The 20,477-nt window shown below is 41.7% G+C and overlaps 1 protein-coding gene across 1 annotated transcript; it reads right to left on the reverse strand.

Moving 5' to 3' along the window:
* Positions 1–1,646: 1,646 nt before the first annotated feature.
* Positions 1,647–18,762, reverse strand: LOC121558908 (hepatic triacylglycerol lipase). Its single transcript, XM_045216951.1, is given in 11 exon segments — positions 1,647–1,919; positions 3,069–3,135; positions 5,952–5,961; positions 7,654–7,704; positions 10,318–10,560; positions 11,365–11,601; positions 11,744–11,861; positions 12,047–12,195; positions 12,198–12,225; positions 13,203–13,396; positions 18,595–18,762. Coding segments are annotated over 11 exon segments (1,467 nt in total). The 5' UTR covers positions 18,692–18,762.
* Between the last annotated feature and the right edge of the window lie 1,715 nt (positions 18,763–20,477).

Below are 20,477 nucleotides of genomic sequence, written 5' to 3' on the forward strand. Positions count from 1 at the left end.
AACGGGCGGATTCGATTATGCTGAGCCGCGGTGTTATCAGTCTATGACCCATGAGGTGAAGGGGCAAAAGAGGTGAGGGAGGAGCGCACTTCTCAAATCGAACAGTAGTCTAATCTGCGCCGCTCGTTCTTGTTCACAATAAACCAGCATGGTGCGTCGTCCAGAAACGTTCAACATAAAATAAAATGTTCGAATTTTCAAACTAGTTTTCATTGGGAAGGCAGATAAAGCGTTTATATAAAATAAAATAAACAATTACTTTTGCATGTGGAAACACTGAATCCTACTCATTACTCGACATACTTAATTACGTCACTTTTGGTTTGAGCCGACTTCGCCGTGGGCTTTGAACGGGGCTCACGCCCGAAACCAAAAAATAATGTCATCAACTTTCACCCGGTGCAAAACATCCCTAACTGGGTGCCTGGCCCAGATTAATCGAATCCCCTCAATGTCCGCAAATTTGATGCGACCAATAACCATAATAACCAATCATATTGCCGTGCGCGACCAAATATCGAAAATTAACCAATGAGAGTGGAGTTATGGTTGTCTAATAAATAAGTATAGGGCTTATGGCGCAATGGATAATGCGTCTAACTACGGATCAGAAGATACTAGGTTCGACTCCTGGCAAGCTTGTTCGATTTGTCTATGTATGAGTTGGATTTCAAAAACAGCTACACAACGTTAATGTGTGCTATATGCAACCGCTCGAAATTAATGTGTAATATGAGTTGAAAATCCAATCAACAGAAAATGAGGAGAAAAGTTGATCCACGACAGGCGTTTTTCATAATTCAGGCACTAGAGGGCGTCAAATGCCTTTTGGAAATACTGTAGTGTAGGCCTCAAACAGACAAAAATGTTTGTACTGTGTGGTTCAGTATACTGCTGCTATTGATCAATTCATAGTATACATACATTATTATTTTGTATATTGTGCTTGTTAGAACGATTGATATTCAGAAAGCTTTTATAGCACAGCATCTGAGGGTTGGAATGGATGCTGCACATGCAGTGGAGCCTGTATAGCCTTAACCTTTAAGATTTAAATGTGCTCTTTATTTTATATATTAAACCTTCATTTAACTAGGCAGTTTAGTTAAGAACAAATTCTTATTCACAATGACGGCCTACCAAAAGGGAAAAGGCCTCCTGTGGTGACGGGGGCTGGGATTAAAAATAAATAAATAAAATATAGCATGAGTGAATTTACAATGTAACATGACATGGAAATCCTGACAACTAAAAGACAGCATCCAACAGCCTATAGGCTAACTGGTGCATCTGTGATCTCTCTCTCATGTAGCATACAGTGTATTTTCCAGAACGAGGGCACTATGACAAGACTCTACTCTGCCCCACATGCCTGTCTCTGCCTGTGTATACCCACTGGGATTACGTCCCTTTCACTAACTGTCGATTTCATTCTTTATTTCTCTTTAATCTTGTTATATAACGAGGGCTGCCATGAGCGTGCCTTATCCCAATTAGTGTTAGATAACCTTGCCATCCAGAGAAAGATGAGCCCCTCTGGTCGTTCATAGCTGGATGACTAACGAGCCAAACGGGCACGTTAGCAGACAGAGCTCTCAGTGTGTGTCTGCTCCCTTCTCACCTTCCCACCCATTCCTCACCGGCCTCTATTGATCTTTATTAATGCAATTCAATCTCACACCCTCCTTGCCCCCCAGAGGGATGGATACCCACCTATTTTGTGTCTCGCCTGCTTTGACACAAATTTTGCCCACGGTGAGCTTGGGCCCCATTCCCCCACTGCCCCAGGGGTTAAAGGTCTGCACCTTAATCCACATATTGTTTACAACACTACCCTCCCAGCGGAACTTCAGCATCATCAGGACCCCAATGTCTGAGTCCAGGGTGATTAGAAAGGTGTACGTCTTATTGCCAGAGATCTCCTCGATGCTGAGAGAAAGAGAGAGAGGTTAGAGAGAGGTACATTCACCTTGATGCACTTCTTCAGGTTTTTTCCCAGTTTTCTTTCACACATGAGCTACAAGTAATGAACCTGAAAAGCAGAAAAAGTGTTAGACTATTAAATTGATATTTGTTAGCTGAGCTGTGCATGTGATATAACCATAGTCTCGGGCAGTCTCCTTTATAAGGACATACGGGGGTGAGGAAATACAGTATTTTCATCCCCCTCCAGAAGTGTGCTGGCTATGACAGTAGGGAGGCACAAGCATGTGATTCTCTACTCTTACTGTAGATGCACGTGAATCATTCATAAGACGATATACAGCAGAATGGGATCAAAATGTAGGTTGGCAGGGAGAGTATTCCTTTGTGATGCACACACACATCAATTATTGATATCTCCCTCTCCATTTATAGTCCTCTTTAATTCAGAGGTATGAGCTGTTTCCATGTACGTCTGTTACTGCTACCCTAGGCATGGGGAAGCTCTACGTTGTACAGGGGCAGAGTGAGTGCTGACTGGATACAGTCTCTAGTGAAAGTCTACAGACCCTTTGCACAGTCTTCACATTTAGCTGACTTCAAATTAAATCTTAAAAATGATTAAATTAGATAGATCTACACAATCTACTCCACATTTTCAAAGTGAAAAATCTTCTAAATTAATAAAACAAAATTAAGATGCATTCATTGCATGTCTTCACACCCCAGAGTTATTACTTGGTGGAAGCACCTTTGACAGCCACTACAGCTGTGAATCATTTTTAATAAGATTCTACCAACCTTGCACAGCTCCTATGGCATCATATACAGTGAGCTCCATAATTCACTGGACAGTGACCATTCTTTTGTTATTTTGGTTCTGTACTCTAGCACTTTGAGTTTGAAAGGATACAATGACAATGAGGGTGAAGTGCAGACTGTCAGCTTTAATTTGAGGGTATTTTCATACATATCGGATGAACCGTTTACGAATTATAGAAGCTTTTGTACATGGTCCCCCCCATTTTCGGGCATCAAAAATCATTGGACAGTTTAACAAATACTTGTAGTACCTTAAAATGGGGGGACCATGTACAAAAGGTGCTGTCATTTCTAAACGGTTCATCCGATATGTATGAAAATACCCTCAAATTAAAGCTGACAGTCTGCACCTCACGCTCATTGTCATTGTATCCTTTCAAACTCAAAGTGCTAGAGTACAGAACCAAAATAACAAAACAATGGTCACTGTCCAATGAATTATGGAGCTCACTGTATATCCATAGTTTTTTGTCAAAATTGCTCAAGCCTAGTAAATTAGAATGGGAATCATTGATGGACAGAAATATTCAAACCTTGTCAATGATTTTCAAACAGATTTAAGTCAGAGCTGAGACTGGACAATTCAGGAACACTCAATATATATAGGTATTTTGGTGTGTTTTTGGCATTAATATTTGTGTAATTATCTAGCTGAAAAATAAAACTCTATCCCAGAGTTAGGTCTTCAGAAGACTACGGCGGATTTTCCTCTGACTTTTTATCTGGGGTTTGCTCCTTTCATATTTATTTTTAACCTGACTACTCCCCAGTCCCTGCCGGTGACAAGCATACCCATAACATGATGCTGCCACCACAATACTTAGAATTACAGAGGGTTTCACTCTGTGTTATGTTGTATTGGATTTGACCCAAGCCTGTAGTTTATAATTTAGGCCAAAAAGTTAATTTCTTTGCCGTGTTGTGTTGCAGTATTATGTAACGGCCTTGTTGCAAACATAATGAATGTTTTGAGTGGAATTTCTAACACAAGCTTCCTTCTTTTCACTTTGTCATAATGGCCAGTAATTTGGAGTGAAAGCAATGTTGTTGATCCTCTGTATTTTCAAGTATTGTGGTGGCAGCATCAAATCAAATCAAATTGTATTTGTCACATGTGCCGAATACAACATGTTATGGGTATGTTTGTCACCTGCAGGGACTAGGGAGTTTGTCAGGATCAAAAGATATATGAAAGGAGCAAAGCCCAGATAAAACGTTAGCGGAAACCCTGCCTCAGTCTTCTGAATATCTAACACACAAATGTTACACAAATGTCAATGCCAAACGTAGACTGTTCCAATGCCAAAGACAGAATGGCTTTCCGAGAGGTGTTCAGTGTTCCTGAGTGGTCCAGTCTACGTTCTGACTTACATTTTCTTGAAAATCAGAGACAAAGTTTAAATATTATTGTCCATCAATGATTCCCAACCAAATTTACTGAACTTGAGCAATTTGGTCAAAAACTATAGATATATGTTGCCCTAAGAGTTGTGCAAAGTTGGTAGAATCTTATTAAAAATTATCAACAGCTGTGATGGCTGCCAAAGGTGCTTCCACCAAGTATAACTCAGGGGTGTGAAGGCATATACAATCAAGACATCTTCATTTTGTATATTTTTTATTAACCTCTACGGGATCGGTGTCCTGTATACGGGACGGTTGAGCTAACGTGCGCTAATGTGATTAGCATGACAGTTGTAAGTAACAGCAAACTTTCCAGGACATAGACATGTCTTATATGGGCAGAAAACTTACATTCTTGTTAATCTAACTTCACTGTCCAATTTACAGTAGCTATTACAGTGAAAAGTACCATCCTATTGTTTAAGGAGAGTGCACAACAACAAAACACTTATCACGGCAACTGGTTTGATACATTCACCTCTGAAGGTAAATAATGTACTTACATTCAGTAATCTTGCTCTCATTTGTCATCCTAAGGGTCCCAGAGATAAAATGTAGCATAGTTTTGTTTGATAAAATCCATTTTTATATTCAAATGTAGGAACTGGGTTCTACAGTTTGAACCACTGCTGTCTCTGGCTCCACACCCACCCCGCAAGGCCCTCTAGATGTGTGAAAGTTAGTGTATAAACTAATGATCCATCATGTATGACATTCCTGGGAGTGTGTAAACTTACATTTTGTATTACCATATCCTTTTTGTATGTTCTCTATAGTTATGTACTTGAAAATGTATCAGTTGACTAATTCGGCACATTTGGGCAGACTTGATACAAAATAGTCCAGTATTGCAATGCTTCACTGGATCAATCTGAAACTTTGCACACACACTGCTGCCATCTAGTGGCCAAAATCTAAATTGCGCCTAAACTGCAATATTATATTGTGGCCTTTCTCTTGCATTTCAAAGATGATAAAATAAAAAATAAAAACTTTTTTTGGTTTGTATTATCTTTTACCAGATCTAATGTGTTATATTCTCCTACATTAATTTCAAATTTCCACAAACTTCAAAGTGTTTCCTTTCAAATGATATCAAGAATATGCATATCCTAGCTTCAGGTCCTGAGCTACAGGCAGTTAGATTTGGGTATGTCATTTTAGGAAAAATTGAAAAAAAAAAAGGGTCAGATCCTTAAGAGGTTAATTTGGAAAATGTTCTTGAATATTCTTTCACTTTGAAAATGTGGAGTAGGTTGTGTAGGTCTGTAGGAAAAAATCTAATTTAATCACTTTTTAGATTTAATGTTAAGGCAGCAAAATGTGAAGACTGTGCAAGGGGTGTGTAGACTTTCACTAGGCTTGAAAACTGTAGCCCCAGTGTACTGTCTGTATGAAACCTCAGCTCATATCAGGGCCTGGTGTGGTATGGATTGACTCTCTATGTCCCCTATCCTCGGTCCTCCCCTCCAGCTCCGTGGCTTGATGACTCGTTGCGAGCTCACAGAACAGGGCTCCGGGCAGCCGAGCGGAAATGGAGGAAAATTAGACTCCCTGCGGACCTGGCATCTTTTCACTCCCTCCTCTCTACATTTTCTTCATCTGTTTCTGCTGCTAAGGCCACTTTCTACCACTCTAAATTCCAAGCATCTGCCTCTAACCCTAGGAAGCTCTTTGCCACCTTCTCCTCCCTGCTGAATCCTCCTCGCCCTCCCCCCTCCTCCCTCTCTGTGGATGACTTTGTCAACCATTTTGAAAAGAAGGTTGACGACATCCGATCCTCGTTTGTTAAGTCAAATGACACTGCTGGTCCTGCTCACACTGCCCTACCCTATGCTTTGACTTCTTTCTCCCCTCTCTCTCCAGATAAAATCTTGCGACTTGTGACGGCCGGCCGCCCAACAACCTGCCCGCTTGACCCTATCCCCTCCTCTCTTCTCCAGACCATCTCTGGTGACCTTCTCCCTTACCTCACCTCGCTGATCAACTCATCCTTGACCGCTGGCTATGTCCCTTCCGTCTTCAAGAGAGCGAGAGTTGCACCCCTTCTCAAAAAACCAACACTCAATCCCTCTGATGTCAACAACTATAGACCAGTATCCCTTCTTTGTTTTCTCTCCAAAACTATTGAGCGTGCCGTCTTTAGCCAACTCTCTTGCTATCTCTCTCAGAATGACCTTCTTGATCCAAACCAGTCAGGTTTCAAGTCTGGTCATTCAACTGAGACTGCTCTTCTCTGTGTCACGGAGGCTCTCCGCACTGCTAAAGCTAACTCTCTCTCCTCTGCTCTTGTCCTTCTAGACCTATCTGCTGCCTTTGATACTGTGAACCATCAGATCCACCTCTCCACCCTCTCCGAGCTGGGCATCTCTGGCGCGGCTCACTCTTGGATTGCGTCCTACCTGACCGGTCGCTCTTACCAAGTGGCGTGGCGAGAAGCTGTCTCCGCACCACGTGCTCTCACCACTGCTGTCCCCCAGGGCTCAGTTCTAGGCCCTCTCCTATTCTCGCTATACACCAAGTCACTTGGCTCTGTCATATCCTCACATGGCCTCTCCTATCATTGCTACGCAGACGACACACAACTAATCTTCTCCTTTCCCCCTTCTGATAACCAGGTGGCGAATCGCATCTCTGCATGTCTGGCAGACATATCAGTATGGATGACGGATCACCACCTCAAGCTGAACCTTGGCAAGACGGAGCTGCTCTTCCTCCCGGGGAAGGACTGCCCGTTCCATGATCTCGCCATCACGGTTGACAACTCCGTTGTGTCCTCCTCCCAGAGTGCGAAGAGCCTTGGTGTGACCCTGGACAACACACTGTCGTTCTCCGCTAACATCAAGGCGGTGACCCGATCCTGTAGGTTCATGCTCTACAACATTCAGAGAATACGACCCTGCCTTACACAGGAAGCGGCACAGGTCCTAATCCAGGCACTTGTCATCTCCCGTCTGGATTACTGCAACTCGCTGTTGGCTGGGCTCCCTGCCTGTACCATTAAACCCCTACAACTCATCCAGAATTTCGCAGCCCGTCTGGTGTTCAACCTTCCCAAGTTCTCTCAAGTCACCCCGCTCCTCCGCACACTCCACTGGCTTCCAGTTGAAGCTCGCATCTGCTACAAGACCATGGTGCTTGCATACGGAGCTGTGTGGGGAACGGCACCTCCGTACCTTCAGGCTCTGATCAGTCCCTACACCCAAACGAGGGCATTGCGTTCATCCACCTTTGGCCTGCTGGCTCTCCTACCTCTGCGGAAGCACAGTTCCCGCTCAGCCCAGTCAAAACTGTTCGCTGCTCTGGCACCCCAATGGTGGAACAAGCTCCCTCACGACGCCAGGACAGCGGAGTCACTCACCACCTTCCGGAGACATTTGAAACCCCACCTCTTTAAGGAATACCTGGGATAGGATAAAGTAATCATTCTACCCCCCCCCCCCCAAAAAAAATAATAAAAAACATTGTAAAGTGGTTATCCCACTGGCTATAAGGTGAATGCACCAATCTTCTCTATCTGGTTGACAAACTGAATCCTGAACTGGTAATGGTAGACTGCAGGGAGAATAAGATAGGAGAAGTCATGAAAGACGACATGGAGAAGACATACCAAATATAAAAGTGCAAAATATCTTCATCATCTCTAAACAATGTTTTGAACCTGAACCTATGCAGCTGCTCCAATATACACTACCAGTCAAAAGTTTGGACACACCTACTCATTCAAGGGTTTTTCTTTATTTTTACTAATTTTTTTTTACATTGTAGAATAATAGTGATGACATCAACACTATGAAATAACACATATGGAATCATGAAGTAACCAAAAAAGTGTTAAACAAATCAAAATATATTTTATATTTGAGATTCTTCAAATAGCCACCCTTTGCCTTGATGACAGCTTTGCACACTCTTGGCATTCTCTCAACCAGCTTCACCTGGAATGCTTTTTCAACAGTCTTGAAGGAGTTCTCACATATGCTGAGCACTTGTTGGCTGCTTTTCCTTCACTTTGCGGTCCCAAACCATCCCAAACCATCTCAATTGGGTTGAGGTCTGGGGATTGTGGCGGCCTGGTCATCTGATGCAGCACTCCATCACTCTCCTTCTTAGTAAAATAGCCCTTACACCGCCTGGAGGTGTGTTGGGTCATTGTCCTGTTGAAAAACAAATTATAATCCCACTAAGCCCAAACCAGATGGGATGGCGTATCGCTGTAGAATGCTGTGGTAGCCATGCTGGTTAAGTGTGCCTTGAATTCTAAATTAATCACAGACAGTGTCACCAGCAAAGCACCCCCACAACATAACGCCTCCTCCTCCATGCTTTACGGTGGGAAATACACATGCAGAGATCATCCGTTCACCCACACCGCGTCTCAAAGACAAGGCGGTTGGAACCAAGAATCTCCAATTTGGACTCCAGACCAAAGGACACATTTCCACCGGTCTAATGTCCATTGCTCGTGTTTCTTGGTCCAAGCAGGTTTCTTCTTCTTTTTGGTATCCTTTAGTAGTGGTTTCTTTGCAGCAATTCGACCATGAAAGCCTGATTCACACAGTCCCCTCTGAACAGTTGATGTTGAGATGTGTCTGTTACTTGAACTCTGTGAAGCATTTATTTGGGCTGCAATTTCTGAGGCTGGTAACTCTAATGAACTTATCCTCTGCAGTAGAGGTAACTCTGGGTCTTCCATTCCTGTGACGGTCCTCATGAGAGCCAGTTTCATCATAGCGCTGCACTTGAAGTAACTTTGAAAGTTTCCGTTTTGACTGACCCTCATGTCTTAAAGTAATGATGGGCTGTCGTTTCTCTTTGCTTATTTGAGCTGTTCTTGCCATAATATGGACTTGGTCTTTTACTAAATAGGGCTATCTTCTGTATACCCCCCCTACCTTGCTACAACACAACTGACTGGCTCAAACGCATTAAGAAGGAAAGAAATTCCACAAATTAACTTTTAAGAAGGCACACCTGTTAATGTAGAAAACAGTAAAAATAAAGAAAAACCCTTGAATGAGTAGGTGTGTCCAAACTTTTGACTGGTACTGTAGGTTAGTGGGTGTTTGTGACTGAAGGCGAGACAGATAGCATGGCAGTAGCTACTGCATCCCAATGAGCTGCCACACAACAGCTACAACACTTAAAGATGCACTTCAGCTAATTTTGAACTTTTCTTGTTGAAAAACAATATCCCACGTATAAATACAGTAATCACTTAAGGGTAAAAAATTATGATTTAAGCAAAATAGTGTTTTGTAGACAAAACTGCAAACTTCAAGGAGTAGGCCATTGAAGGAGTTGGTCTGATGGTGCCCTCTGGTATCATCGGCCTACCCCTTGCTTGCGGGAACAATAGAGGAGCAATAGAGAACAACATTCGAAAGGCCAACCCCCCACTTGTGCCATGTTATGAGCATACCTGGACCACCTATTTAGATGTGCCTTTTGTTAAGTAAATCAGGTGATAAATGAAGTGGAAAAGGAGACTGGAGTAGGACTTTAACTGCCTAATTGGCTTCAGAGGAGGAGAAGCTTTAAAGTGGCTGTTATTGGCTGTGCTCCACAGCAGATTAAGTATTTTTCAATAAAGCCATAGTCTTAGATTTCTAAGCCCCTGTCACTACACCCTTACCAAAGTTCCAGAGACTTTACCTCATAATATCAATCAATCAATCACATTTATTTTATAAAGACCTTTTTACATCAGCAGTTGCCACAAAGTGCTTATACAGATACCAAAAATGGTCCCCTTGATCTGAAATAGACCCTAGACAACTATTTCCTAGTGAGACTTTGGCATGGCATATATTGACCAAAGTGTGTCCCAACTAATATGGTCTTTGCATCAAACAATGTAATATGCCTACAATTCCCTGTTTGTCTCTTCCCATGAAACTTTATGGTCTCATTGACCATGGACTCGTGTTCTAGAAAGCTCTTATGCAAAAGGTTATTCCTGGTTTTGTACAGTACAGTACAATGCCATGGGGTTAACATGTATTACTCTAGGCTCCTCCCTGTGCCAACTACACATTTTCCTTCTTGTTAAGGAGGGAGTTCTGACATTTGGAATTCTGGGAATGAACACATCTACAGTATGTCCTTAGTACATGGAAGAGAGGGTTTTGTCTGTAAGGGACATGGGACACCATTGTGTGCACTTACGTTTGTAGGGCATGTGAGAGCGAGTCTTGTGGTAGAGCTTCTTGCCGGCGGCACTGCGCACCTTCCTGACGTTGTAGCCCAGAGTGTTGCATATGTTCTTGCGGCAGTCCAGGCAGTTACCCTTCTCAAAGGCATTGTCATCACTGCATCTGTAGGCCATGATCTGTTTGTCTTTGTTCAGAAGGGAGTCGATGAACAGGTAGACTGAACGCTCATGGGCACATTTCACTGTCTTCTCAAAACCTAGGAGAGAAAGAGTGGAAATGTGAGTGGAATTTAAAAAGGGGGGCAGGTAATAAGACTGTAACACATATTAATTGAGCATTCAAACTTTGGACTCAAATGTTCCCCTTTGTGATCAGCACACTGCACCATTCTAGCCCTGGTTAAACTAAACTGGGACTAAGGCTATTCAGAACTGTCAATCTGTGCCAGCCTTCAATCTTTTCCTCTCCTCAGAATACAGACTAAACCTTAACAACATCCTACTTTTTAGTTGGTCATTATTTGGGGATTGATGTCATTATCCCCAAAGCATATCTGTCATGATGTCCTGTCACTTCTCTGGGTAAAAAGGCCTGTCTGCCTCTTTATGTCTGTGAGCAGACTGATCTGAGATCTGTCTTCAGGCCTGCTTCTCCTGAGGATATATCATCATAGCCTGGAGGCAGAACGCAGAGTGGACAGACAGGGCTGAGGGAAACGTATTTGGCTAATTAACTCATGAGGATGACAGATGATTTAATGTGCTTCTGCCTTTCATGTGAGAAAAAAAAACATTTTTGATTGAATCCCCCTAAATCCCACCACCATTTATTTGAGACTATTGTGAATTATATTCATATTCAGCAGAGCAGCCTGGATATAAGATGAGGCACTGCTTTTACACCTATACTGCTTTATTATTTAATTTGAGCCTCTCTGCAAGGTAAATGGTAATGGTTTACTTTGCTAAAAAATAGCTGTTCCCCTTAATATAGCCTACCAATATGTTTCTATATGCCAAATGACTCTCCCCTCCCCACTCCACCACTCTGACAGACTTACCATTGACTCCATGCGAGGCGAAATGTTCCATTAAGCTTTGGAAAGGGTGGCATCCTGGTTGGAAGTCACCCCCGTTGGGGTAGAAGTCAACATGTGCCACAGGCTGCTTGATGCCCACACTCAGCCCCATGCGTTCTTGAGTGTAGGTGTGGATGGCATCCACAAAGAGGGCATCATCAGGGGACAGTCTGTCTGATGCTGCCATGCCCTTAAACAGGGGACCTGCTGGATCCAGACCTGGACAAAGAAGCACAAAGGATCGCAGGCTTTACACCAGAGTGCCATTAGACTTGGATACTTCTATGAGAATTGTACTCTAATGCATTATTTAGCAAGGAAATGGTGTGACAAAATATTTACGGAGAGTAGAAAGCCTCACCAGTGATTCTTCCAATCTTTGCCGGTCCTCCTAGGTAGCTTCCAGCAAATCCAGAGACGTGAGCACCAAGACTGTATCCAATCAGATGAATCTTCTCTGCAGGAAAATTGTAAAACTCCTGACACACAAAGATCATTATTATTTTAGTGTTGATGTGTTGATGTGTAATGATGTGACATTATTGTATTTTGTAGGAGACATATTATACCTCCTAAAGAGGTTGTCTTCACATTTCTGTCACACAAACAGTACTTTGCTATGACAGTCCTTGTTGAACACATTGAACACTGTCCTGACTCTCACCTGCAGCCACAGTAGCAGGAAGGATATGTCCTTCCCCACTGCCCTGGTGTTCTGGGCTGCGTTAGGGTAGTTCATATTGGCCTGTAGAAGCCAGTCAGTGACGATCACGTTGACATCTCCAAGACTGGTCTTCAGAGCAGAAGCAAGACGGGCACCCAGCTCTCCATCAGAGTGTTTATCTTGGAAAAAGATAAGCAGGTTTTAGTCTCATTTGTAGGGTTGCAAAGGGAGGGTATATTACTGGAATCCTTCTACGTTTACCAGTAAACTCCCAGAATTTTGGTATCTTTCAAGGTGTTTGGGGGAATTTTATCAGATGACATCTAGTGGCCTTTTTGGGTACTTCAGATCATCACAGGTGTACATCATTATCTCTATGTGGCCTTATCACATATCAAATAAGATAATAATCAAATAAGATGGTTTTAAAATAAAAAATAGAATGACAAAGCTGTAAAACATTATTATAAATATAAACCATCAACTTAATGAATGCCATTGGTGTTTAATATGAGGGTTTCAGCATTAAATATCCTTTTATTAATTTTTTTCCACACTTTCATTTATTTTACAATGTCAATATGTATTTTGTCGCCAAACTGGTAACAGTTGTGAGTAAGTAAATAGTTGGAAGAGTTGCAGAGGTAATTGAAACTAATGCCATTGTTGATTAGATGCTTTTTTCATAAAACAAATTCAAATGTTTTCTATTGAACCATATCCACTAGAAACCCATGGATAATATGGACACAGATATAAAACATGCATTCTAAATATTAATACATTAAAAAAGTATAAATTACTAAAGTTACCATATTTTACCTGTTTATTACCAAAATTACAGAAGATTCCGATAACTTTGGTAATTCACCTGTAGCTTTGCAACCCTACTCATTTGGCTCACGTTTTGTTGTAAGGGACCATAGTAAATCTATATAACTTAATTCCCCCCCAACTTATTAGTTTCCATCACATTACCGGCCTGCATCTGAAGTGCAGAACAACAAGTGAGTAGAAGAAGAAGAACTGCCACCATATTATATCTGGCCCTCCACTGTATATCATTGGGGGCATCTGCCGTCCATTAGTGATGTGTTTAATGGCCATATGTTGTGTACCAGTCATCACTAGTTGAGCCAGGAGGAGAGGAGAGAACAGGCCGTAACGACCATCCGTGGGTGATGATGATGAGAAGATGACTGCTGTTGAAACCACAGGCGGTCAGAGTATGTGGCCTGAAAGCCTCCATCGTGCACAAGTCCTCGATGTCTTTAGCACCATTAGAGTAGAGCTTGAAGACTGTGCTGGTAATGTGAGGCATCTTCATTCTCAGGACAGGCTTCGGGTCCACTACAAATATTTTTAAAAAAATACAAACATGGTCAATGCAGAGTAATAATAGAATAAAAAGGTATAATGTTTTATGATTTTATATTTGACAATAATGTGTTTTGAAGTACAACAGCAGATTATTGTGTATAGAGTGATTATTGAACAGCACATGGTTCAAACTCATTGATTTAGGAATTGATTCCCCTGTCCACTCGCCCTCTGCATTGATTGTTTGTTAACTTGTGACTAGAGTCTGTGTATTCCTTGTCTAGTTTGACCATGAGTGGACACTAGACTAGAGACACTGCCCAATATAGAGTATAACTTTGTGTGGTGATGCTGTAATCCTGCTTTCGTTTGTGATTGCAAGAAATATGAGTTGTGAAACAGCCCTTAGAGATGGTAGATTTGTTTTGCTCATACAACTTACTGTATTTTTTACATTTTATTTTAATATTTAATATTTACACTACCGTTCAAAAGTTTGTGGTCACATAGAAATGTCCTTGTTTTCAAAAGAAAATCAGATTTTTTGTCCATTAAAATAACGTCAAATTGATCAGAAATACAGTGTAGACATTGTTAATGTTGTAAATGGCTATTGTAGCTGGAAACGGCTGATTTTTTATGGAATATCTACATAGGCGTACAGAGGCCCATTATCAGCAACCATCAGTCCTGTGTTCCAATGGCACGTTGTGTTTGCTAATCCAAGTTTATCATTTTTAAAGGCTAATTGATCATTAGAAAACCCTTTTGCAATTATGTTAGCACAGCTGAAAACTGTTGTGCTAATTAAATAAGCAATAAAACTGGCCTTCTTGAGATTAGTTGAGTATCTGGAGCATCAGCAATTGTGGGTTCGATTACAGGCTCAAAATGGCCAGAAACCAATAACTTTCTTCTGAAACTCGTCAGTATATTCTTGTTCTGAGAAATGAAGGCTATTCAATGCGAGAAATTGCCAAGAAACTGAAGATCTCGTACAACGCTGTGTACTACTCCCTTCACTTTCTATTCTGGCTCTAACCAGAATAGAAAGAGGAGTGGGAGGCCCCGGTGCACAACTGAGCAAGAGAACAAATACATCTAGTGTCTAGTTTGAGAAACAGATGCCTCACAGGTCCTCAACTGGCAGGTTCATTAAATAGTACCCGCAAAACACCAGTCTCAACGTCAACAGTGAAGAGGCGACTCCGGGATGCTGACCTTCTAGGCAGAGTTGCAAAGAAAAAGCCATATCTCAGACTGCCCATCTTAATATTTTATTTTTATTGGCCAGTCTGAGATATGGCTTTTTCTTTGCAACTCTGCCTAGAAGGTCAGCATCCCGGAGTCGCCTCTTCACTGTTGACGTTGAGACTGGTGTTTTCAGCTGTGCTAACATAATTGCAAAAGGGTTTTCTAATGATCAATTAGCCTTTTAAAATTATAAACTTGGATTAGCAAACACAACGTGCCATTGGAACACAGGACTGATGGTTGCTGATAATGGGCCTCTGTACGCCTATGTAGATATTCCATTAAAAATCAGCCATTTCCAGCTACAATAGCCATTTACAACATTAACAATGTCTACATTGTATTTCTGATAAATTTGATGTTATTTTAATGGACATTTTTCTTTCGAAAACAAGGACATTTCTTAGTGACCCCAAACTTTTGAACGGTAGTGTATATATTATATATATTTAAAAAATGTGTTTGTGTTTTATATCCATAGTGTTTGTTTTATTTTCGCCAAACTCTCCCTCCACATTGTTGTCACTTCAACGACAACAATGATAGCACTGTAGTAGATCCTTCACAACAGTAATATATTTACATCTAACTAGCACTGTTAGTATCTTTATTCTCAGAATTTGTCATTTCTCAGTCACCATTTTGACCAAAATAGGTGTGTTATTACTTGAACAACATGCACTCAGGCATAAGAGGGTTTTCATAAAATCAGCACAGCCCCTATAAATACAGTGGGGGAAAAAAGTATTTAGTCAGCCACCAATTGTGCAAGTTCTCCCACTTAAAAAGATGAGAGAGGCCTGTAATTTTCATCATAGGTACACGTCAACTATGACAGACAAATTGAGAATTCTTTTCTCAAGAAAATCACATTGTAGGATTTTTAATGAATTTATTTGCAAATTATGGTGGAAAATAAGTATTTGGTCACCTACAAACAAGCAAGATTTCTGGCTCTCACAGACCTGTAACTTCTTCTTTAAGAGGCTCCCTGTCCTCCACTCGTTACCTGTATTAATGGCACCTGTTTGAACTTGTTATCAATCAATTTTATTTCAATCAATTTTATTTTATATAGCCCTTCTTACATCAGCTAATATCTCGAAGTGCTGTACAGAAACCCAGCCTAAAACCCCAAACAGCTAGTAATGCAGGTGTAGAAGCACGGTGGCTAGGAAAAACTCCCTAGAAAGGCGAAAGCCTAGGAAGAAACCTAGAGAGGAACCAGGCTATGAGGGGTGGCCAGTCCTCTTCTGGCTGTGCCGGGTGGAGATTATAACAGAACCATGCCAAGATGTTCAAAAATGTTCATAAGTGACAAGCATGGTCAAATAATAATCAGGAATAAATCTCAGTTGGCTTTTCATAGCCGATCATTAAGAGTTGAAAACAGCAGGTCTGGGACAGGTAGGGGTTCCATAACCGCAGGCAGAACAGTTGAAACTGGAATAGCAGCAAGGCCAGGCGGACTGGGGACAGCAAGGAGTCACCACGGCCGGTAGTCCCGACGTATGGTCCTAGGGCTCAGGTCTCTCAGTTGGCTTTTCATAGCCGATCATTAAAGAGTTGAAAACAGCAGGTCTGGGACAGGTAGGGGTTTCGTAGCCGCAGGCAGAACAGTTGAAACTGGAATAGCAGCAAGGCCAGGCGGACTGGGGACAGCAAGGTGTCATCATGCCCGGTAGTCCTGACGTATGGTCCTAGGGGCTCAGGTTCTCAGAGAGAAAGAGAGAACGAGAGAATTAGAGAGAGCATACTTAAATTCACACAGGACACTGGATAAGACAGGAGAAGTACTCCAGGTATAACCAACTAACCCCAGCCCCCCGACACATAAACTACTGCAGCATAAATACTGGAGGCTGAGACAGGAGCGGTCCGGAGACACTGTGGCCCCATCCGAAGAAACCCCGGACAGGGCCAAACAGGAAGGATATAACCCCACCCACTCCGCCAAAGCACAGCCCCCGCACCACTAGAGGGATATCCCCAACCACCAACTTACAATCCTGAGACAAGGCCGAGTATAGCCCACAGAGGTCTCCACCACAGCACAAACCAAGGGGGGCGCCAACCCAGACAGGAAGATCACGTCAGTAACTCAACCCACTCAAGTGACGCACCCCTCCCAGGGACGGCATGAAAGAGTTATCAGTATAAAAGACACCTGTCCACAACCTCAAACAGTCACACTCCAAACTCCACTATGGCCAAGACCAAAGAGCTGTCAAAGGACACCAAAAACAAAATTGTAGACCTGCACCAGGCTGGGAAGACTGAATCTGCAATAGGTAAGCAGCTTGGTTTGAAGAAATCAACTGTGGGAGCAATTATTAGGAAATGGAAGACATACAAGACCACTGATAATCTCCTCGATCTCACCCCGTGGGGTCAAAATGATCACAAGAACGGTGAGCAAAAATCCCAGAACCACACAGGGGGACCTAGTGAATTACCTGCAGAGAGCTGGGACCAAAGTAACAAAGCCTACCATCAGTAACACACTACGCCGCCAGGGACTCAAATCCTGCAGTGCCAGACGTGTCCCCCTGCTTAAGCCAGTACATGTCCAGGCCCGTCTGAAGTTTGCTAGAGTGCATTTGGATGATCCAGAAGAGGATTGGGAGAATGTCATATGGTCAGATGAAACCAAAATATAACTTTTTGGTAAAAACTCAACTTGTCGTGTTTGGAGGACAAAGAATGCTGAGTTGCATCCAAAGAACACCATACCTACTGTGAAGCATGGGGGTGGAAACATCATGCTTTGGGGCTGTTTTTCTGCAAAGGGACCAGGACGAATGATCCGTGTAAAGGAAAGAATGAATGGGGCCATGTATCGTGAGATTTTGAGTGAAAACCTCCTTCCATCAGCAAGGGCATTGAAGGTGAAACGTGGCTGGGTCTTTTAGCATGACAATGATCCCAAACACACCGCCCGGGCAACGAAGGAGTGGCTTCGTAAGAAGCATTTCAAGGTCCTGGAGTGGCCTAGCCAGTCTCCAGATCTCAACCCCATAGAAAATCTTTGGAGGGAGTTGAAAGTCCGTGTTGCCCAGCGACAGCCCCAAAACATCACTGCTCTAGAGGAGATCTGCATGGAGGAATGGGCCAAAATACCAGCAACAGTGTGTGAAAAACTTGTGAAGACTTACAGAAAACGTTTGACCTGTGTCATTGCCAACAAAGGGTATATAACAAAGTATTGAGAAACTTTTGTTATTGACCAAATACTTATTTTCCACCATAATTTGCAAATAAATTCATAAAAAATCCTACAATGTGATTTTCTGGATTTTTTTTCCTCATTTTGTCTGTCATAGTTGACGTGTACCTATGATGAATATTACAGGTCTCTCTCATCTTTTTAAGTGGGAGAACTTGCACAATTGGTGGCTGACTAAATACTTTTTTTCCCCACTGTAGATATTAACCAATTGAATTAATCTCTGGTGGGTTTCCACCAATGATTTATATATACACTAGATTATTATTAGGGGGCACTGTGTTGAAAGCACCATGCGTCCATCTTGGCATTCCCCCTCCACTGTAAAATAATATTTTGGAAGCTATAGAAATGCATTTATTAATATTATATTTTTACATTCGTTTTTGCCACATTTATTCTAATACAGACACCTTAATGCATACTTTGAAATTACATTATGTCCTCTTTAAATACTGTAGAATTCCATTCATTCCTATGGAGGACTGCTACTACTAGGGAGAGTCAACATGGCCGACCGGTGGCTTCAAAGCCTCTCAATGCCAATACATAGAATCAGCAATCCAGGGTTTATATGCAATCCAGGGTTTATATACATCAATTGTTTCCACCCAGGTGCAGCGAATATATTTAATGTACCTCTTTGTATTTTATAAAGTATGGCCTGTAGTCTTTATAGTAAGGCTTAACAATGTTTTTGATTAACACCCAACACAGGATGGAGTTCCTTATAAGTGACAAATCAGACACTCACCTCTTCCATTTCCCTTGATTCTCCTGGCATCACCCAGGTGATAAGTGAGCAGCAGGCAGCACAGGACTCTGAGCACTCGGACCAGAGCCATGGTGTCGACACAGACTCCCAGGTAATCCAACAAACACACAGACTTTAGGTGGAGGGCACAGAAGCTGAATAATTCTGATAGAAGAGGGGAGTTTGAATTATTTAAGCAGTGTGAGCTGAAGGTGAGACCCTCACTGAAGAGGTATGCAGGGGGTGATTTATGAAGTCAGGGTGGGCTTGAGAAGAGAGTAAAGAACACTTTGTACTCAGATAGAGGAGGAAAAAGTAGGAGCAGGGGCACCTGGGAAATGGAGACAAGTCAGGTCCTGATTGGCTGTCGTGCCAGATTGCAAAAGTGCAGAGGTGGGTGTTGGTGGGTGGAAGAATGGGATGATTGTGAGACGGTTTTGTAGCAGGGAGCAAAGATACTGGATGACCCCAAACTTTCATTAGTGTTAACCATGCTTGTTAGTGTTTCCTCAGTTTACTGAAACCTTGAAAAAATCTCTTAATTTGTCAGTTCTATCTCATCCTCCATTGTCCTCTTAGTTTGAGTCAATATCTCTTAGACAAAAGGGATAAAAGCACTAACAATCTTAGTTCTACTATTTCAACTTCTGTTTGCTTTGTGTCTGTGCTTATATAAATCACTGATATCAGGTTTTTTTATGGTTATGCATACATCAGTTATGCTAGTGGCTGAGTTCTTCAAAAGCAATTTAGAACACCATACAGCAACAAAACTTTTATCTCTTCGTAAAACCTACCCAGGTATCTGTTCTGTGTCTAAAATCTGCTGAATTGCCATAATGGTATCAGTTTCAAAGAAATCATACCAACAATCTGTTCCACTTTACAATGTACTCTGTCCCAACTTACCTCAGTTTTTACCTCAGTATTTGCAGAATTCTGGAAGTTGGGCTCAAGGTGTACTTTATTCTGCTTTCATTTGTCTTGGTCCAATGCCAGTACACATCCCACTGGACACAAACTAATTGAATCAACGTTGTTCCAACATAATTTGTGAGGTGGAATCTGTGTAAAATACATTGGATTTGCAAAAAGTAATCAACTGTTGTTTTGAGGGTGAAATGTCAACCTATGTCATCATGTTAACCAATTTTCAACGTAGACAAACCTTGTATAAAATATGTTGAATATGCACCTTTGAAACAGCGTCAGATCTTTAATGTTATATCCACTATCAGAAAAGAATATGCAGGCAGCACTTCATACTGCATAATGAACTTATCTAGAGCTATTAATTTGGTCTCCCATCCAGGGTTTTAACCAAGCACAGCCCTGCTTAGCTATCGACATTTGTCACTGACTATTACCAATGTGCTATTGTGAGAATAATTATTGAGAGAGCTCCACTTAAAAACTAAATAGATTTACTGTTGCTATTGAAGTCATTCCAAAGGGTATGTTTAACAGAGCAAATTAAATGTGGCCATATTTAGGCCTATATAGCATTTGCAAAGTCATCAACAGCTATTGTTTCAATTCAACCCAGGATTCAACAAAAAATACACAATACATAGAGTTACATAGAGCCCTAGAGTTTCAAGCTTTGGTTGATTTCAGATTTAGTTAAGTTAATAATATTGGATTCACGTCTCCATCTCAACCAAAAAAGTTGAAAGAATAGGACAAAATCAAACTTTATTTAAAGTGCAATTAAAGTTTGATTTAATTTGATTTAGTCCTATTAAGTTAGATTTTTGGTTGAGATGGAGACGTGAATCCAACATATTAATTATTAATATGTAGACAAATTGGAAAGCCTAACTAAGTCAGTGGCACCGATATAACTACAGTGGGGGAAAAAAGTATTTAGTCAGCCA

This window comes from Coregonus clupeaformis, unplaced genomic scaffold (assembly GCF_020615455.1).
Source record: "Coregonus clupeaformis isolate EN_2021a unplaced genomic scaffold, ASM2061545v1 scaf0871, whole genome shotgun sequence".
Taxonomy (NCBI): domain Eukaryota; kingdom Metazoa; phylum Chordata; class Actinopteri; order Salmoniformes; family Salmonidae; genus Coregonus; species Coregonus clupeaformis.